Source organism: Anomaloglossus baeobatrachus, chromosome 8, assembly GCF_048569485.1.
Source record: "Anomaloglossus baeobatrachus isolate aAnoBae1 chromosome 8, aAnoBae1.hap1, whole genome shotgun sequence".
Taxonomy (NCBI): domain Eukaryota; kingdom Metazoa; phylum Chordata; class Amphibia; order Anura; family Aromobatidae; genus Anomaloglossus; species Anomaloglossus baeobatrachus.
This window is the reverse complement of record NC_134360.1, coordinates 253,076,988-253,097,011: the sequence shown is the minus strand read 5'-3', so window position 1 is coordinate 253,097,011 and position 20,024 is coordinate 253,076,988. Positions and strand designations below refer to the sequence as shown.

General features: G+C 39.9%; 1 protein-coding gene across 8 annotated transcripts in view; it reads right to left on the bottom strand.

Moving 5' to 3' along the window:
• Positions 1–329: 329 nt before the first annotated feature.
• Positions 330–20,024, bottom strand: part of ELAVL4 (ELAV like RNA binding protein 4) — a 204,238-nt gene continuing 184,543 nt past the window's right edge. For 6 of the 8 annotated variants that reach the window (XM_075320545.1, XM_075320548.1, XM_075320547.1 and 3 more), the window contains 4 exons: positions 19,138–19,291; positions 12,427–12,652; positions 7,176–7,214; positions 330–2,918 (listed from right to left, as the gene is read on the bottom strand). In XM_075320545.1, the coding sequence (XP_075176660.1) occupies positions 2,591–2,918; positions 7,176–7,214; positions 12,427–12,652; positions 19,138–19,291 (747 nt within the window). In that variant the 3' untranslated portion in view covers positions 330–2,590. The remainder of the gene's footprint in view (positions 2,919–7,175; positions 7,215–12,426; positions 12,653–19,137; positions 19,292–20,024) is intronic. The other 2 variants (XM_075320551.1, XM_075320546.1) reach the window with 1 other exon arrangement.

The window sequence follows — 20,024 nt, the reverse complement described above, 5'->3', positions numbered from 1 at the left end:
TTAATAATATTTGAAATAAAAACTGATAATTTTTAATACTTATTTTTTTTTAAACCAAATGAAGGTATAGAAATCAATTATCAGACCATGGTGTGTATGGTCATAGTTTGAAGCTTCACTACTTAGTGGGGAAATAAAAACTTATTCGGGCATATTGTGGATAAAGTACTCGTTATGAGCGTAGCGAGTACGAATAGTCAGATACTCGCTCAACTCTGATTATTACCACTCTATCTATGATTGTGATTTTTCAATACAAATATTGATAAAATTCCCGTTTTCACAGGTTGACCCAAAATTTGTTTAACAAAATACACAAAGTAAGCCCGTTATATATAACCATAACAACGTTTTATTACCATTAAGACTAAACTTGTATTGAAAAGATTTGATATAACAAGACAAGAAAAAGCAATAGCAAATTTTAACTATCAACTAGATTATGCATAGCGAGTAACTTTTCCTAGTACTCAGGGAAGAGCAGAACATTTTTTATTATGTTTTATTTTTTAAAATATAGAACGGTACAGAGCACAAACATACTAAAATTATCAGTGCACTGGATGTGGGAGAGCCGATGCTTCCTTCGTCTTTAGCCCATAGCTCTGTTCTAGAATCCATCAGAAGAACATTAAAAATAAAGACCCAGTTTTTTTGTTTGTTTTTGTTTGTTTGTTTGTTTGTTTCTACTGTGCATTAAGAAAAAATATTCACGACAAACATGACAACATATCAAACAATATTTCTACACGAGTTACCTTGATACGCTTGTCAATCAAGTATTTTAAGAAAAAACATTTTTAAGACATATACAAACAGAACTAGCAAAGGAGTACAACTTAATAATAAATTAAACAGAAATTCAAAAAAAGAAAATAACTTTATATATATATTTATATTATATATACACGTACACACACAAGAAATGACACAATAATATGCTTCTTCCCATAGTTTAAGTAAACAAATAAATAGACTAGCCAAACCTGCTATAATTGATATTGGCCAAATGCATTACATCAGCAATTAAATAAATACGTGTTGCAAGCAACATAAAAACAGTGTTTTAAAATGTGCCAACGCAGCCCCGTTTATATTGGAATGGGCCGTAAAGTGAACTCGAAAACTCCTTTTATTTTTTTTTTAAATTTTTTAACAAATTTAAAGCAAATGTTTCCTTTTATTATTCTAAACACATTACATTTAACTATGATACTAAGATATGTAAATGATTTTCGTAGCACCTACAGCTCAAACTAAGGAAGTTTTTGCCCCACCCAAAAAACAAAAACAGAAAAAAACAAAAATAAAACGATAATAATATTAATAATAATATTAATAATAATAACAAAAAAGTTTTCTTTTGTTCTGCAGATATCCCATACTGATGACTTAAAGAAAAAAATTGTCTTGCAATGCACCTCTTGCTTGATTTGGGTTTTGACTGTGGTTTTTTTTTTTCGGGGGGAGGGGGGGCCCTGTGGTAGTACACTCTCCCTCACTCAATAGTATAGTTTGCATTATGCTATGAAAAGATACGAAGACCAACTGTTTGTAACCCATCTTTCAAAAAACGTTCTACGAATCCAATTTAAAACATATCTTGTTCTCTAAAAAGTTACCAGTGCAGTATGAATGACAAAGTTGTCAATTTTCCCCTAAATTAGCCAGTCAAAATATTATTTTATTTTTTTCTCAAATCCAGATTCTCTTGTAAAAATTCTTTATATTTTTATAAAAATAGATTTTTCTGGAAACCCATTTTCAGCAAAGAGACAAACTCTTTGGCAACATTGTTCATTTATTTAAATTGTTTTGCGTCATCAGGTATTCTGACCTATAATGGTCACCCCTCCGAAATCTCCTTTACGTCAAGAAACAATACAATTGAATGCAAAAGTCATTATTTTTTGTTCCCTTTTTGCACAAAATGACTATATTGTTTCTTTTTGTTCTTTTATTTTTTTTTTTAAATACCCTTTGAGTGTCAGAACCTTTGCTATATTCCCACACTTAAAAGGACCTCTGGAAAGGAGTGGTGGGGGAGGGGGAACCGGTCACTAATCTGAAAGGATTTATTCAGTGAACAGAAAAGAAAGCTGAAAAAGAAAAGAAAAAACACACTTTTTTCTTTTCTTTATAGTGTTACATTTGTAAAAATTGTTTTGTTTGTTTTTTTTCAAGTTTTTTTTTTTAATTATTATTTTTTTTTTTCATTATTTTTTTTTACTTCTTCAAATGAACTCATGGTCATCTTAAAAACAGCCACCTTCAAAGAAGGTGTAAAACTAGCCGGCTGGGTTAAAAAAGCCCTGCTCATTGTAATCTATGTATATTATATTCAACGACAACAGCTATGAAAGAACATTCAATGCATCAAAGTTTTTTTTTTCGTATTTTCTTTTTTTCTAAGCATTATAAAATCCTTTCCGGTTTATCACAGGATATCCAATGGTAATACTTAGGCAACATTGGCTTATAAAGTCCATGGTTGGTTATAAGCCATCGAGAGTCTGTTTTTTAAATTTTTTTTTTAAATTTTTCCGTCTTCTTTTTGTTCGTGACAGGTTGATGTAGATAGGCTAGAAATTCAAGACTTGTGGGTTTTGTTGGTTTTAAAGGAAACCTGCAGAACTCTGTCTCCCAGGCGGTATCCATTAAGGCTGGCAATAGCCATAGCTGCTTCGTCATAATTGGTCATTGTGACAAAGCCAAATCCCTTGCATTTGTTGGTGTTGAAATCACGGATGACTTTGACGTTGTTGACTGCCCCAAACGGGCCAAAAAGCTGCCAAAGGACGCTCTCATCTGAGTCGGGAGAGAGGTTGTAAACAAAGATACACCAGCCGGTACCCGTGTGCCCAGGGATGTTCATTCCAACCAGGCTTGTCATTCCATCAATAGTAATTGGAGAAAACCTAGAAAGAGAGAGAGTAGACATCATCAATCATAAGATAACACAAAAAGATAGTAAAAGGATAAAAAAAAGTTATACGATCACGATCCAATCTTTGAGTTCAAAAAGTCAAATAATTAAAATAATGATGATAATAATAATAAGAATAAAGACAATTTTGTACACATTTCCAGTAAATGGTATTACTGCTAAATAGTATCGGATTGAACTACTCCTCTGTAACATTAGATCTTGTTCAGGTATATCAAGAGGTTTCGGGGGAACTGATGGCAAAGATATTGCCCGTATGTTGTTATTGAAATTTTTTGTGCCTTTTTTCTTATATAAACTGCCTTAGGCCTAGTTCACATGCTCAGTAATCATCCCGTAGAAGGGATCCTACAGAGATCTGTTGGCAAAAAAATTCTGAAAATACAACTCTTTTCTCCATTGTTAAATAACTGATGTCTGCCGGATGTTTTTTAACATGGGAGTCCATGGAGAACGGATCCATTAACTGATTGCTATTTTTTCCTACAGGATCTACTACAAATGGAAGATAAATAGTAATTCGTTAATGGATCGGTCCTTTATAGACTCCCATGTAAAAAAATGGATCCGGCATAGACTTTGCCAACGTTCTGTTCTAACGGTTGATTACAGAACATGTGAACTCATCCTTGTAAGTCATCAGTCATGCCTACAGGTGTGCCATATTCCTTCTGGTGGACCTATAAATTTAATTTCTAGATAGAAAGAAAGGACACCAAATTTGGGACCTTGTACCTTTCTATGAGACTTTTTTTTTTTAGAGTTAGAGCAAATTATTCCCCGATCTTTGTGAACAATCCCTGAAAAAAAACAAAAACATTTTAGCTTTTTAGCTTCTATTGTATAGTTGTAGGCTCGTAACCCTCAAGTCATGGGTTTGTCAAGTTTAATGGGGGGAATTCAATCAAGAAAAGTGTTTTGTACACCAGTCTTGAGTCTGAGTCCAAAGATGGTGCCTCGTAATGAGTTTGGGACATCTCTTGGCTACTCGTGTGACAGTATCAGAACATGTACAACATTCAAAGGCCGGAACATGTACAACATTCATAGACTTTTGTGGCATGAGTTATACTGACTCTGTAGGCACCGTCTATGCCCCCTTCTACTAGGCTATGCCAATATTTATTTTTTAAAAAAAGTTGATGGATCTGGAGTAAAAACCCCAAAAGTTGCAAAATTTAACTGTAACTACAAAAAACGTACAGAAAAATCTTGAATAATTGGACCTTATGTCTTTGTATAATTGTTCTTTAGGTTTGTTTCAATTTCTTCTCACCATCCTCACTGGATAATCACCTTTCAATAAAACTGACCCATATTAGTATGAGCATTTAAAGGGGCTGTCCATCTTGGAAAAAAAGTTGTTAACCTAAATTAAGAAAGTTGCCTCATCACAAGATTTTAGCACTGGAACTGGGTTTTGGCATGTCCATTTCCATTATTTTGACCCATGAAACAGCTTCTTGTGTTGGAAACGATCAGTGATATATACCGTGTTTCCCGGAAAATAAGACAGGGTCTTATATTATTTTTTGCTCCGAAAGATGGGCTAGAGCTTATTTTCGAGGAATATCTTATATAGTTGGTAAGTGAATGGGCTCTCACATACAAATCTGTGTCGCTGTCAGGTCCCCTTGCATTCTACAGTAGTTGGCTTACCCTGGTGATTGGAAGCAGTATCACTTTTGCGGAGTGATACTAGAACCAGATCTGTTTGTGGGAGCTGCAACGCAATGCAGCTGGAAAGGTGAGGGACCTGACAGCGAAGCAGATCTCTGTGTGAGAGCCCATCCTCTACTGGCACGTAAGTACACTTTTCTCTCTTTTTTGGGGGGGTCTGCTTTCTTCCTTTTGGAACCGCAACTAGGGCTTAGTTTTGGAGTAGGGCTTATATTTTATGCATACTCTAAAAAGCCCCAAAAATTCTACTATGGCTTATTTTCGGGATACGTCTAATTTTCGAGGAAACAGGGTATGAAGGAAACTGGCCGCTTGGTTAATTTCAATAGCTAAGCTGTCTATCATTAGTCATTGCAGAGAAGGAGGGGGCTTAGCTATTAAAATGAACCAGTCAGCCAGCCCCTTCATACATATCACCGGTCACATGCCAAGAAATGGATAATAGCAAGCCAGAACTGGAAATCTTTGGATTCTAGAAAATTTTTAATTAAGTATAAAGGGTTTAGCTTTTTCCTCTTTTTCAAACTGGAAAACCCTTTTAATTGTGTCCTTTTTAAAAAGGAAACCTGTTAGGCCTCATGACAGTCCACAACAGATACCGTACCGGTATGAGTCCAGATTTCTATACTCTGAATAATTTAATTTTTTTTTACATTTATCTGTTTTATTTTGTCATTATTTTTTTTATATATCTTTCTTTTTTATCTAAATTATGTTATTCTTTATACCTATAATAATGTAAAATGGAATACTTTGAGATACCCTATAAGTAACTCATAGGTGGCCATATATATATTTTTGTACTATCTTGACTTCGGTTGTCGTTGTGATGGAATCACAGACTATATAATAACTTGCTCTAAAAATGGATGTAGAAAATTTCATCAACTAATAAATTCTGACTTTCCTGTACATGCGTTGAACAATATGTTGTCCTTGAAATGACCTTGAACTGAAACATGGCTACATGATTTTCCTGCCGGATTCCTGATAATGACATCAAGATTCAATATTACATGTCGTGGGTAATTACAGATGACATTTAGCATCATGACCAGTCTAAAAATGAATGTTGGACGTTCTGACTATTGGTTGTTTATAAAAGAAATTGTGTATATCGGTTAAAATTGCAAACGTCATTGCAATTATATACAGCATGTTTGGAGAGGTGTACAGAATGTTAGAAAAAAAATAATCAAATAATCTAAACATTTTATCAAAGTCATTACACCTGCAAATAAAAGAAAACTCTGTGACAGTTAATGTGCCGACAGCTCCACGGATCAGTCGTAATAATGGAGTCTCCACTCCCTATTAATACCATGACGTAATGTGAAGCTCCTGGTCTACAAGGCAAAATTTTAACCAGATCAACTCATGATCTTTGGATGTGCGGTCCATGTTTTTCTCTACAGCTATGCCACAAAATTGGTACCAGTCTTCCAGCACCACCAAGCACTGTAACACTGGCCATCATCTGCACCCTCAAATACCAGGGTCTGGATGCCACCATAATCTCTGCATCCCCTATCGCTATGCCCTTGTAGGAAGAGTAACCAACTGTTTACTATGACTCTATCCTTAGTGCCCTTTCACACTGCGCTCCTCTCTCCGTTCAGTGGTCCCGTCAAGGATTCTGTCCGAAACCCCTGCAAAGTGGGTTTCAGACTTATGCGCTGACAGGGCCATTGACTATAATGGTGTCTCGGACGTATGTGCCGATGGGGCCACTGACTATAATGGTGCAACCAAAGTCACCAAGTCACCATGTTCTCTGTCGTGCACCATTTTGGGAGTATACCCTTAGTGGAGACGGACACCCAGATGCAGTCTACTAAGTCTGGGTGTCCACCTCCAGTAAGCGAATACTTCCAAAAACAGAGCACGATAGAACACACGGTGACTTTGGCTGCACCATTATAGTCAGTGGACCCATCGGCACATATGTCCGAGACACATTTTGAGAGGGGGTTTGGACGGAAGCCCCAACAGGACCGCTGAACGGAGATAGGAAGTGTGCAAGTGGTCTTATAGAAATATTCTCATGAGTTACGGTATGACTTATCCACAGGATATGCCAAAAATATCTGATAGATTGGACCTGCACTGATCTCCAGAAGGGAGTCCATTTTTGGAAAGGAGAGGTGGCTGTCCCATATAGATTTGCTTTTCTGAAGTCCCAATATGTGGATATGCTATATGTTTTAGATGGGAATACCCCCTTAACTCCCCTGCATCAGCTTGGGTAACAACCAGTGTAACTGGGGCACCTTAACTGTCAATGAAGCCCACCTGTGAAAAAAAACAAAATAGTGAAAAAAATATGGAACACCACAATGTACTGGCATCTTCATAAATGAAAACCAACATAAGTCCCAACGTAAAAGAACAATGTCACATGCTGGTGGGGAAAAAAAGAGCAATTAAACAAACACAAATAAAGTTAGTGAATTGAAAAAAACAACAAAAAACAAAACAGAAAAGAAATAAATTATAGCGCCAATCTGTGCCAACATGGACATCTGGCATTCTGTGAAATTCTAATTACCTCTTAACGCCATAGGCCATATTAAGCAAATTGTCCAGCCTGAAAGAGAAGGAGTGTCTTTGGGTTAATGTCTTACAGATGGTAAGAGAGCTCAATGGAGCTGTTATTAATGACGGCCCTTTTCAACAGAAAGACAAATCTTCTACCGTTTGATTAGGCGGATAGCGCTTCAGCCTGTAGGAGTCAATCAAGCTGCATTTCATACTCCAGAAATAAAAATCCAGAAATGTAACATGCCGTCTTTTAAATCCTGCTCTTCATATTAGGCCTTGGCTAGAGGTTGACTTTGGCGTTGACTTTGCACGACTTGTGAGGAGGTCACCATAGAAGTCACTTGGTTGGCGCAACCTAAATGGATTGTCCAGTAAAAACACAGGATAGGTGATAACTTAATAATCGGTGGGGGTCCGACCATTAGGACACAAACCAATCGGTAGAATTTTTATCTCTGTTACAAAATCGAGCAGAAGATCAGACAACTGATGGCCACTCAATTCATTCTCCATGAGGCTGCAAGAAATTGTTGATTGCAATGCTCGACAGCCCCATAGAGAATGATTGGAGCATGTGTTGAGCATGTGAACTGCCACTACGGTCTAGCAGGGATAAGTTCCCTGTTTTGCCGACTGGTGGTTGACCTTGCGGTCAGCATCAACACTGATTAGCAAACTATCACCTATCTATGGATAAATGTTTGCTTTCACCGGACAACCCTTTAAGACTGCCATTAGGGCAAAGTTAGGGCAACATTGGTAATATAACATGAAGATCACAATGTCATTTAGAATTTGAAATCATTAGTAACAGGCAAAGGATTGGGCTGTGCCTCAAGCAGAGCCCAATTGGCAGATTTTTGCCCAATGTTATGGTGGAAACTCAGGAGAACCAACAATCACATTGCAGAGTGACAGTAAGATAACAGAGGGAATCCTTTGTCCAACCCTTTAGATGCTGCTGTCGTTATTGGCTGTGGCTTTTAAAGGGTTAGATGACTAGTTTGGAGACAACAATAATCCCAGCTGTTAAATTTAGTTGAGGGTAGTATATTACAGCCTGACACCCATTGCTGATAGAATGGGGACATCTCCTGTGCCTCTGTCATCTACCGGTCATGCCCTCATTGTGATTCGAAGATGTCAATTAGGACACAATGTCCATTTCAGCGGGGCAGTTAAACAGGATCTTTCAGCTCTCCCAACTTGTCTTTTATAGCAAATACTTTTATTCCCTAGGTAGCAAAAAATAATAAAAATTATTGGGTATCTTTCATTATAGCCCTGCAATGTGACACATTGACAACAGGGTGGTACCATTAACCTTATCAAAAGAGGTATGTCCTTATGCCTCTGATACTGTCGGGACTGATCAGACATTGTCAGATTGTGCGGGGACATACGTAGAGATATAGGCAACCGTGTCCCAAATTATTTCATGGGAAATTACATTATTTGACAAAATATATGTCAGGAGAGGTGACAGGTCCATGTTAAGAAAGATTGTCTGTTCCTATAAAATATTGAAATTAGCTTTGCTTCTCACAAGAGCAAGTCCTGGAATGTTACCTCCCATTTCCACAACACCGGGAGTATATTACATTCTATATTTTTGGTGCATTTAGATATACAATTTTTAGTAGGTGCCCTTCCTCAAAACCAGCTATAGGCATGGGCTTACTGTGCTTATAGGTACATTTTGCCCCAATTATAGAATTATAGGTGCTTGATTAAAGACTAGCTTTCACGAGATCAAAAGTGTCCAAGTTTTGCTTTTATTTTATTCCCAAGGCTCCACTGAGTATTCCTTTATTTTTTTTATTCTGATATAGGTCTCTACATATCCTTCCCCTGAAGAAGCAACACCCCAAACTTGCGAAACATGCGTTGGGGCTTTTCCTGTTTGACTTCTGAGTCCGGTGCACTTTATGGGTAAGTCTGGTCTTTAGTATATGCATTATATTACCCTATTACATCCTATTGTATCCACATCGGTCTTTAAAGGTAACCTGTCAGGTGCAATATGCACCCAAAACCATGAGCATTTCTGGGCTAACCATCCCTGCATCTAGTAGCATAGATAGAGAGATCTTTGGAAAAAGTATTTCTAAAGATAGTTGATAATATGCTAATGAGGCCAGTGACTTGTCCCAAGGGCGGTACTTCCCTTGGCTAGTTGGCCCCCTTACCATGGCAGCACGTCCCTGTGGGCATGCTAATGGATGCTCAGCGTCAGTGGTATGGTTTATCTCCCCATTTTCTGCTGCCACTGTGCCTGTCACTGGACTTTGGCTCAGTGCGCATGATCAGAAGTCCCGGACTTCCAGTCATGCGCACTATGAGGCCAGGTGTACATGTCCTGGCTTCAAACGGGTGTAGTGCACATGACCGGACATTTGGGGACATTCTGATCGTGCACACGGAGCTAAAAACCAGCGGTGGTAGCAGAGGCAATAGTGACCATGCCTCTGCACTTTCATTAGCATGTTAGTACACCCACGGGGGGGGTGCTTACATGCTAAGGGGGCCGACTAGCCAAGGGAACTAAAGCCCTTGAGACTAGTTCCTGGCCTCACTAGCATATCATATACAGTAGGATTTTTAGAAATACTTTTTCTAAAGATCTCTTTATCTATGCTAGTGTATAAAGGGACAGTTAGGCAGGGATTAGCAATATACACCCAGCACTGCTCGCGGTTCTATCTGCATATTGCACCTGACAGGTTCCCTTTAATCTCCATAAGTCTTTTTAGTTATTATAACAATAGCTATCTGTCCCCCCAGCTTTCTACCTCGCTACACCCATTTCACTGGTTGTATTATATTTACCCAGAGTTTCTTGTGTTATCTTTGTTCATCCTGTACATTTTATATTTTGATTTAATAAAATATTACTGTTTTTCGCTGTATACTCCAGTGTTCTCCTTTGTCGCACATCTCCATTCATGAAGTGGTTTATGGATCCTTTCCCATATTTTTTTTGTAATTTTATGATCCCAATTCTTTTTACAATATGCTCCCATTGGAATTTATATTTCCTATATAGGCCTTTTCTCTAAAGCTGAGTTTTATGAACCTATCCAAGGGGGTGTGGCTTCTGGGATTCTTTGGAGGGTGTGTGTTTTGGCTGCTCCACCCCCTTGGAAGTATAGAACAAATATCCCCACTAAATTAATAGGCCCATATTTCCAGGAAATAAATGGTGGATTTAAAAGAAGACAAAAAAAAACAGGTGGCAGCGGGAATAAAACAAGAGCAAAAACTGCCCAATTTAGGTCCCCTTAAAAAATAGTGTGTACTAATTTAAAAAGAATGTATCTTTTATATCACTTACATATTATATAGTGTGTCCACCCATATCCTGTCCACCGCCATTAACTTGAGAACGGCGGCAGCTATAGGCATAGAAGTGGTGTCTAGGTATAGTAAAGTAGCTGTGCACTATGCAATGAAACCACCTATAGCGTCACCTGGTGTTGATTCGTATTGAATTGATGATACCCTACAATTTTTAATTCACTTTTTTTCTCTATCTCGTTCTGTTTTGGAGATAAAAATGCTAATTCCGTTGTTTTCCACCAGGTGGCGCTATAGGTGGTTTCATTGTGTAACACATGGCTACTTTACTATACCTAGACACCACTTCTATGCCTATAGCTGCCGCTGTTCTCAAGTTACTGGCGGTGGACAGGATATGGGTGGACACACTGTATATAGGTGCGGTGTATACAGGATATGGGTGGACACACTGTATATAGGTGCGGTGTATACAGCATATGGGTGGACACACTGTATATAGGTGCGGTATATACAGGAGATGGGTGGACACACTGTATATAGGTGCGGTGTATACAGGATATGGGTGGACACACTGTATATAGGTGCGGTGTATACAGGATATGGGTGGACACACTGTATATAGGTGCGGTGTATACAGGATATGGGTGGACACACTGTATGTAGGTGCAGTGTATACAGGATATGGGTGGACACACTGTATATAGGTGCGGTGTATACAGGATATGGGTGGACACACTGTATATAGGTGTGGTGTATACAGGATATGGGTGGACACACTGTATATAGGTGCGGTGTATACAGGATATGGGTGGACACACTGTATTTTATGTTTTTCATTAATAATTCTTAATCTACAAATACTCCGTAGAATGAATCCCAGAAACTTGTAATTAAAGCGAGAATTACTTCAACAGACGGGTATACAGGAACACATGACAAGGAGTTCATATGCAAAAATGTGCAAAACAGCCGCACAATCCGCCATCAATTCGCCTTTTTCATCTCAAAGTCAAAAAATGTTAATTATAGGCACTGCCTGGATTGTTCCCTGATGGACAGAGGATAAATGGTTCATGCATTTTCGGTCCTCGGCTGTCAGAATTGAGATGATTTCGCCGGTCGCTCCGTATTTGGAAGCGTTTCATAATACAGGATGTTCCATTTTTGGAGGGTTTGAGGAAGAGGCAGGGGGGGGGGAGGGGGGCAGTGCTCACCAAAAATAGTTAGGAAGAAGGCAAGCAATAATTAATCTTTTTTTTCCAGGCTCTGCATGCACAGATATTAAAAAATGATGACCAGTAAAGGATTTCGGCTCGGCAGCTCTGCCTGCCAGCTCTCTGAAGCACCACAGGAGAATATCGGAGAGAGGTTGATCAATACCTTCTGAAACTTGGCAGAAGATTAGTTCTCAGCCTTGAATAAAATGGGCCTTTGAGCGGGTCTGAGTGAATAATCAATCTATCTTACACAGAGATAAGGAGACATCCTCACTTACACCGTATTACCCTCTTTCCATGGGAAAAAAAAATTGAATTAACCCTTTTCATCCTGCAGACGTGGGCATTGAGAATACAAGAGCGAAGGGGAAAAAAAAAAATGGTCACTTCTGATTTTTCAGCAGCGCAAATTTTTCATTGTGTGATTGCTGCATATCCAGACACGTTGGACTTTATTTGCATATTTTCCAGCCAGTCTTACAGTAAGTAATCGCCTACTATACAGATGAGGAAACTAGCCAACAAATCAATGACAGAAGATACAGATATTAGCATAAACAACGTCTTGTGCTGTCGCTACATATGTCTTACCAGGCCTCGCTGCTCTTAATGGATTGAATTAAAATGAGTGATTTATTATAAGGTGATTAGTGAAACGATAGAATATTCAGTACATTAATGATTAAAGGCTGCGAACATAATGGTAATTGTATATAAATACTGAATCGGGCCTATAGTTACCTGAACCGCTGTGCCTGGTGGTGCAGAGGGCCCGGATAGCGCCTGTTGGGGGACTGGTAGAGCTGGGACAGTAGCGCTTGGCTGGTTTTCTGACTGGGGTTGTTGGCGAATTTCACAGTTATCGGTTCAGTTGCTCCACTTGGCTTCTGTCCATTCAAACCCTTTATGGCTTCCTCGGCCTCTATTCTCTTGTCAAAACGAATAAATCCGACTCCCCGAGACACACCTGTAGAGGAAACATTGTCAGTCCCTTCGTTAAAACCTCAGCAGCTTATATCTGTATTATATCAGTCTCAATATGGTTATTGATAATAATGAGTGTCACCCATCGTTGGGTTTGTTGGCTGTTGCTGGTGATAGGTTTTTAAGAAAGACTCAACCTTTTTTGACTTGTAACCCCTTTAATGCCTTCCCGCTGTATGATGTACTTTTACATCCTTGAGAAGGTATGCGTTTATGGATCAGGCTCAAGAGCTGAGCCTCCTCCACACAAGGCAGGTGCCTGTCTTCTGTATTGTACAGGCAGCATCTGCCTTTTACAGCAGTGAAGGTCCCCATTGGCCACCATCTTGGTGCTCCTAAGGGCTTCTAAGAATGAAAGAAGACCATTACTTTGCAGTACAGTTGATGAAATAATCGCAGGTTCAGATCCCTTAGGATAGTGGTCCCCCAACCTTTCCAACCTTGAGATCCAGGGGTTCCTACCTTACCCCCATTCAGATCTGCTCTTCTGTGTGGGGCTACTGACAAAAGTCACCATCTGAAGCTTCTTTAGGACAGTGCTCCCCAACCTTTGCAACCTCAAGAGCTACATTCAGCTCCCAACCCCCTCACAGTAGTGACACCTAGCGCCCCCATTACCAGTATAATGACAGCTAAAGCTTTTCCACAGAAATCACCACACCGAGGTAGTATACCAAGATCTAGGGGTTTCTACCTCACCCCCATTCAGATTTGCTCTTCTGTGTGGAGCTACTCACAAAAGTCACCATCTGAAGCTCCCTTAGGATAGTGGTTCCTAACCTTTCCAACCTTGAGAGCCACATTCAGCTCCTGCCCACTCACACTAGTGACACCCAGAGCCCCCATTATTGGTATAATGACAACCAAAGTTTTTCCACAGAAATCACCACATTAAGGAAGTATACCAAGATCCAGGGGTTCCTACCTTACTCCCATTGAAATCTGCTGTTCTGTGTGGAGCCACTCACAAAAGTCACCATCGGAAGCTCCCTTAGGACAGTGGTCCCCAACCTTTCCAACCTTGAGAGCCACATTCAGCTCCCGACCCCCTCACGGTAGTGACACACAGAGCCTCCATTACTGGTATAATGGCCATTAAAGTTTTTCCACAGAAACCACCAAACCGAGGCAATATACCAACATCCAGGGGTTCCTACCTTACTCCCACCCAGATCTGCTCTAAAGTGTGAGGCTACTCACAAAAGTCACCATCTGGAGGCCTGTTCTACATAGCTGTTTGATAGATCTGGTGTTTATGCACCAAACTGGCAGACAGCCATGAGCCACACATCACAGGCTCGCGAGCCACACGTGGCTCCTTAGCGAGGGGTTGGGGATCCCTGCCTTAGGAAAATGAAAAAATGAAGCGGAAAATAAAAAAATAGTATTAAAAAAAGCATAATAATTTGAGCCACCACCCCTTTCCCATACAATTATAGTGAAAAAACGGCACATCTGGTATTGCCACATCTGTAAAAAGTACAATCTATCAAAATAAAAACATTAATTATCCCTTAAGGTAAATGGGAGCTAGATTTGCACTGGCAGTGCCTTAAATTGCTATAAAAACTATAAAGACATTGTATATGCTCCAAAACGGTATCAATAAAAACTATAAGTCTTCACATAGCTCCATAAACTGAAAAATAAAAAAGTTCTGGATCTCAGAAATGTTGAACAAAGCAAATTTTGCTTTTACAAAGTTCTGAATTTTTTGCAACCACCAATATAGAATAAACTATATAAAACTGTAAAAATGTATGAAAATCATGTTGCCAATTTAATTCTCATTATAATTGCAGAGATCTTAACTTGTAAAATGTATATAATTTTCGCTAAGTACAAGTGGGTGTCAGCAGAGATTCTGCTCTGGGCGTGTATACTTTCGATGTTCACCAATCATAAATAAGAGACATCACGCAGGGGAAAAAAAAGAAAATGCCTCCCAAAATATCATCAGTGAGAAAACTTCGGCACACACGCGATAAGAGGAAAATATGCAAAATGTGATATAATCATCTATGTTATGGGAAAACCATGAACTAAATAACCTGAAAAAGGGCCATCATGGTCAAAACATTGGCAGAGTGTTGCCGCAGTTTTCTGTCTGAGGATTTATGATTGATGTCATTTTTCTGAAAACCTATCCTACTGAGCAGTAGAGCAAAATTGTTCCAAAGAATATCAGCTTTCCCTGTGTGAGACATGTAATGGCAAACAACCAGCTGCCTCTCCTTACTGATCTCAGTGCCATTATTTACTGTGCTTACAAGAGGGTGAGGGAAGCAGAGCAAAGCTGTGTGTCATTACAAACACTTCTTGCAGCTGTCATTTGACAGCAGTCAGTGTAGAGGGGAGAGGAGAGCTAACAATGCTGTGAGAGGAGAGCTGCAAGAAGTGTTTGTAATGACACACAGCTCTGCTCTGCTCTATTTCTCTCACCTGTTTGTAATCACAGTAGCTGACGCCATTAAGATCAGAGAGGAGAGCAGGGCTGTGTGTCACTACATGACGTCTGATGCTTATAATTGGGGAACATTAGCATATGAACTTTACTAACTCATTTCTCGGAAACAGAATTTAAATATTTTGTAAATAAAATTATGTGTTACTCACTATTTTATCATGCTAAAACTGGTGAAATGTCCTCTTTAAGGGGTTTGCAAAATAGACTATGTTGCAGAAGTGTGTTGTGCAGGCAAGAAAGGAGGCAGAAAAAGTTCACAAATTTTACCAGGAAATTTGTGGGTTTTTTAACGAAAGATTTTTTTTTTTAGCTGAGACACATTTTATTTTATATATTTCACCTGTAAAACCTATGCAGGTAATAATTGTCTCAAAATCCAGCAGTTCATAGTAACACTGGAGGACATAGACAGATAATGGGCACTGTGCAAGAACAATATGTGGGCCCCTTGTAGCCCAAGAGCTCATAAAAATGCTAAATTGCACCTTTTTTGGAGGTGGTCATATGGCCCCCTTAACTCTTGGACCCCTGTGCAGACGCACAGGTGCACCAATGATATGTCCGCCCCTGCACAGTAGGGCATCTGTGGTTTTATGGGGCAGTTCTTGGTTGCACGCAACTAGGTTGTGTAAATCTAGTCGTACTCCTAGGTGCTAGTATAATAAATACAAGTATGATTGGCATGTTCTCCTTTCTCCTTCTAGAGGATCCAAGAGTAAGAAATGCTACAACAAAGCTTTTCAGGAATGGTGGGGGTCTTAGAAGTTGAATCCCAGCATTCATAAAGTGGTGGCATACCCTGTTACTGCTTTATAAACTGGGAATATCACTTTAAAGGGAATCTGTCACCAGGTTTTTAACAGAATCTGAGAGCAGCATAATGTAAGGACAGAGACCCTGATTCCAGCAATGTGTCACTTACTGAGCTGTCTGCTGTAGTTTTGATAAAATCACTGATTAATCAGCAGTACAATAACATTACAGGACTACTTGGCGTGCTGCAGGTAGTCCAGCATATTCATGAGCTCTGTATAACTGATAGATCTGCAGCAGAGAAGACAGCAAACAGCTCAGTAAGTGACACATCGCTGGAATCAGGGTCTCTGTCGCTACATTATGCTGCTCTCAGATGGGGGAGCAAAAATCTGGTGACAGATTCCCTTTAAATGTCCAACATATTAATTGGGTTTTTTTCCTAAAACCCAAGGTCCAGCTTGATGTGCATAAGGCGACAATAAGAAAGTGACCTTCTCGTCATGGCATCATGTTTTACAGCAGGAAGAGTGGAGCAGATTGATAAATATTTATGTGGAAAGAGAGTCAGTATACAAAAGAGGGAGGAGGTGAGCTGACATATCACCTATACTAAATGCTCAATCTGTGTTATCCACTGTATCCAGAGGTGTCATCAGTCATTGTACAGAAGGAGGAGGTGGTGAGCTGTAAGATTTATTGTAAATGGTGGTTCCTGTGTTATCTCCTGTATATAGAGGTGTTATCAGTCATTGTACAAAAGGAGAAGGTGAGCTGTGACATCACCTATTGTGAATGGTGGATCCTGTGTTATCTATTCTATATAGAGATGTTATCAGTCATGGTGCAGGAGTGAGAGGAGGTGAACTGTGACATCTATGTGAATGGTGGATCCTTTGTTATATATTATATATAAATGTGTGATAAGTAATTGTAACTCTATCAAGTATGATAATAATATAGCTTGAAAAATCATCTGCAAAAATCAGGAACAGGAAGTATGATTATAAGACCTAGTAGCCAGTGATATTTTTTTTGTTATATTGGTAATAATATAAAAAACTAAATCAATTAATTATCAAAATTTTAAAAATAATACAATTAGCATGAACACCTAATTTAAACAACAGATCATTTTCTGATGACACCGTCCATTTAAATATGGGGCTTGTTTTGGTCTTAAGGGTGCTTCAATACATTTTTTTATTCTTTTTTTGTTACTTTGTTGTTGTAGTTGTACAAGGGCTTGTTTTATATGTAGGATGATTTGTACTTTTTAAAACACCATTTTGGAAGACATGAAATATTTTATTGAACCAGCATGGCTACCACAGCATCTTGCAGCGGCGTGCTATTCCATCCACTTAGCGTTTAGTTGGACCATCATTTATTTTTCAACAGGACAATGACCACAAACACACCTCCAGGCTGTGTAAGGGCTATTTGACTAAGAAGGAGAGTGATGGGGTGCTACGCCAGATGACCTGGCCTCCACAGTCACCAGACCTGAACCCAATCGAGATGGTTTGGGGTGAGCTGGACCGCAGAGTGAAGGCAAAAGGGCCAACAAGTGCTAAGCATCTCTGGGAACTCCTTCAAGATTGTAGGAAAACCATTTCCGGTGACTACCTCTTGAAGCTCATCAAGAGAATGCCAAGAGTGTGCAAAGCAGTAATCAAAGCAAAAGGTGGCTACTTTGAAGAACCTAGAATATAAGACATATATTCAGTTGTTTCACACTTTTTTGTTAAGTATTTCATTCCACATGTGTTAATTCATAGTTTTGATGCCTTCAATTTGAATCTACAATTTTCAGAAAACTGAAAATAAAGAAAACTCTTTGAATGAAAAGCTGTGTCCAAACTTTTGGTCTGTACTGTATATAACTATGTCTGTATATATACCTCCTTACTAACCAAAATCCCACAATGTCTGTCTGCTATTTCATCCTTCTTCTTTGCGCGATTCCTAAAGCTTAACATGGACAAAACAGAGTCCATTGTCTTTCCTCCTCCTCACTCATCTCCTCCAACAAGCCTTTCCATCAAAGTTGATGGTTGCTCGCTCTCCCCAGTCTCACAAGCTCGTTGCCTTGGAGTAACCCTCGGCTCTGCTCTATCCTTCAAGCTGCACATCCAACCCCTCTTCACCTCATGCAGACTACAACTCAAAAATATCTCCCGGATCCGTGTTTTCCTTAACCAAAAACATTAGTGCATGCCCTCATCATCTCTTGCCTCGACTACTGCAACCTCCTGCTCTCTGGCCTCCCTTCCAACACTCTTGCACTCCTCCAATCTATCCTAAACTCTGCAGCCCGCTTAATCCACCTCTCCCCTCGCTACTCCCCAACCTCGCCACTGTGCCAATCCCTTCACTGGCTTCCCATCGCCCAACGACTCCAGTTCAAAACATTAACCATGACCTACAAAGCCATCCACAACCTGTCTCCTCCCTACATCTGTGACCTAGTCTCCCGGTACCTACCTGCACGCAACCTCAGATCCTCACAAGATCTCCTTCTCTACTCCCCTCTCATCTCCTCTTCCAACAATTGCATCCAAGATTTCTCGCGTGCCTCCCCCATACTCTGGAACGCTCTACCACAGCATATCAGACTCTCACCTACCGTGGAAAGCTTCAAGAGGAACCTCAAGACCCATCTCTTCTGACAAGCCTACAACCTACAATAGCCCTCAGTCCAGTAGACCACTGCGCAACCAGCTCTGTCCTCACCTATCGTACCATCACCCATTCCCTGTAGACTGTGAGCCCTCGCGGGCAGGGTCCTCTCTCCTCCTGTAGACTGTGAGCTCTCGCGGGCAGGGTCCTCTCTCCTCCTGTAGACTGTGAGCCCTCGCGGGCAGGGTCCTCTCTCCTCCTGTAGACTGTGAGCCCTCGCGGGCAGGGTCCTCTCTCCTCCTATACCAGACTGTTTTGTACTGTTAATGATGGTTGTACTAGTTTTTATGTATACCCTTTTTTACTTGTAAAGCGCCATGGAATTAATGGCGCTATAATAATAAATAATAATAATAATAATAATAATAATAATAATAATAAAAAATGAAAATCCTGGTGGTTGGTCCTCTTTAAGCAAGGTATAACCATTACACCAGACAGATTGTGGCAGCAGCAGGATATATTGGTTGACCAGTAGCTCTATGTGCACAAGAATTATGGAAATGCCCTTTAATGAGATTAATCCATAACCAACAAATCAACAAACCCAATATAAAGTCACTTACCTGTAACTTGATCCACTAAGATTCTTGAGGTGATGATGCGGCCGTACTGTGAAAATAATTGTTCCAGTTCCTTCTGCGTCATGGTTTTTGGAAGGCCGCTGACATACAAGTTAGCATCGCGAATTGATGCCGAACTGGGCCGGGCATAGGAAACCTGACAAAAATGAGTAGTTTGTCATCAGATCACTGGCAAAGAATAGACAAATTATATGGTGTTAGGCACAAGATGGCGGGAACAACAGTCACTATAAAGGGGTATTCCAGATTTATCATATAAAGCTTATTCATTGTATAATATAAAGTTATATCACTTTCTAATATACTTTATGTATCAAATCAAATGAGAAACAAACCAACATTCCGTCTTCCTTGAAAAAACACTCTTTAATTAATCTATGTGTTTAGACACCATCAACCCATTTACGACCGGTGATGCATTGGTCGTGTTGCTGACTTTGATGTGGGCCCAGGCGCTGAGCCTGCATCTTTCCCCGGCACATGTCGGCTAATCTGATCAGCGAACATGTGCAGCTAACCGGCGTGTAACCTGTTAGATCGCGCTTTCAAGCTCTGACGGCGCAATCTAATATGCGCCGGTGGGTCGCCCATACGCCGCGACACAATCACAGGACGAAGATGGCTTGTCATGATAGCGAGGGATCAGATGATGACCCCTGTCACTCTCATGACTCCTCTGAATGCCGGCAGAGCACCGACCTTCACAGGAGATGATCATTTGTGCTGTGCAGAGCTGTGCATCAACATGGCTTGGTACAGCATAAGCAAGACAATGTCGGCTTCAAGTTCCCTAAGGGGACTAGCAAAAACAATAAAAAGTGAAAAAAAAGTTTTTGAAAATATGAAAAAACCCCACAAAAGCTCAAATC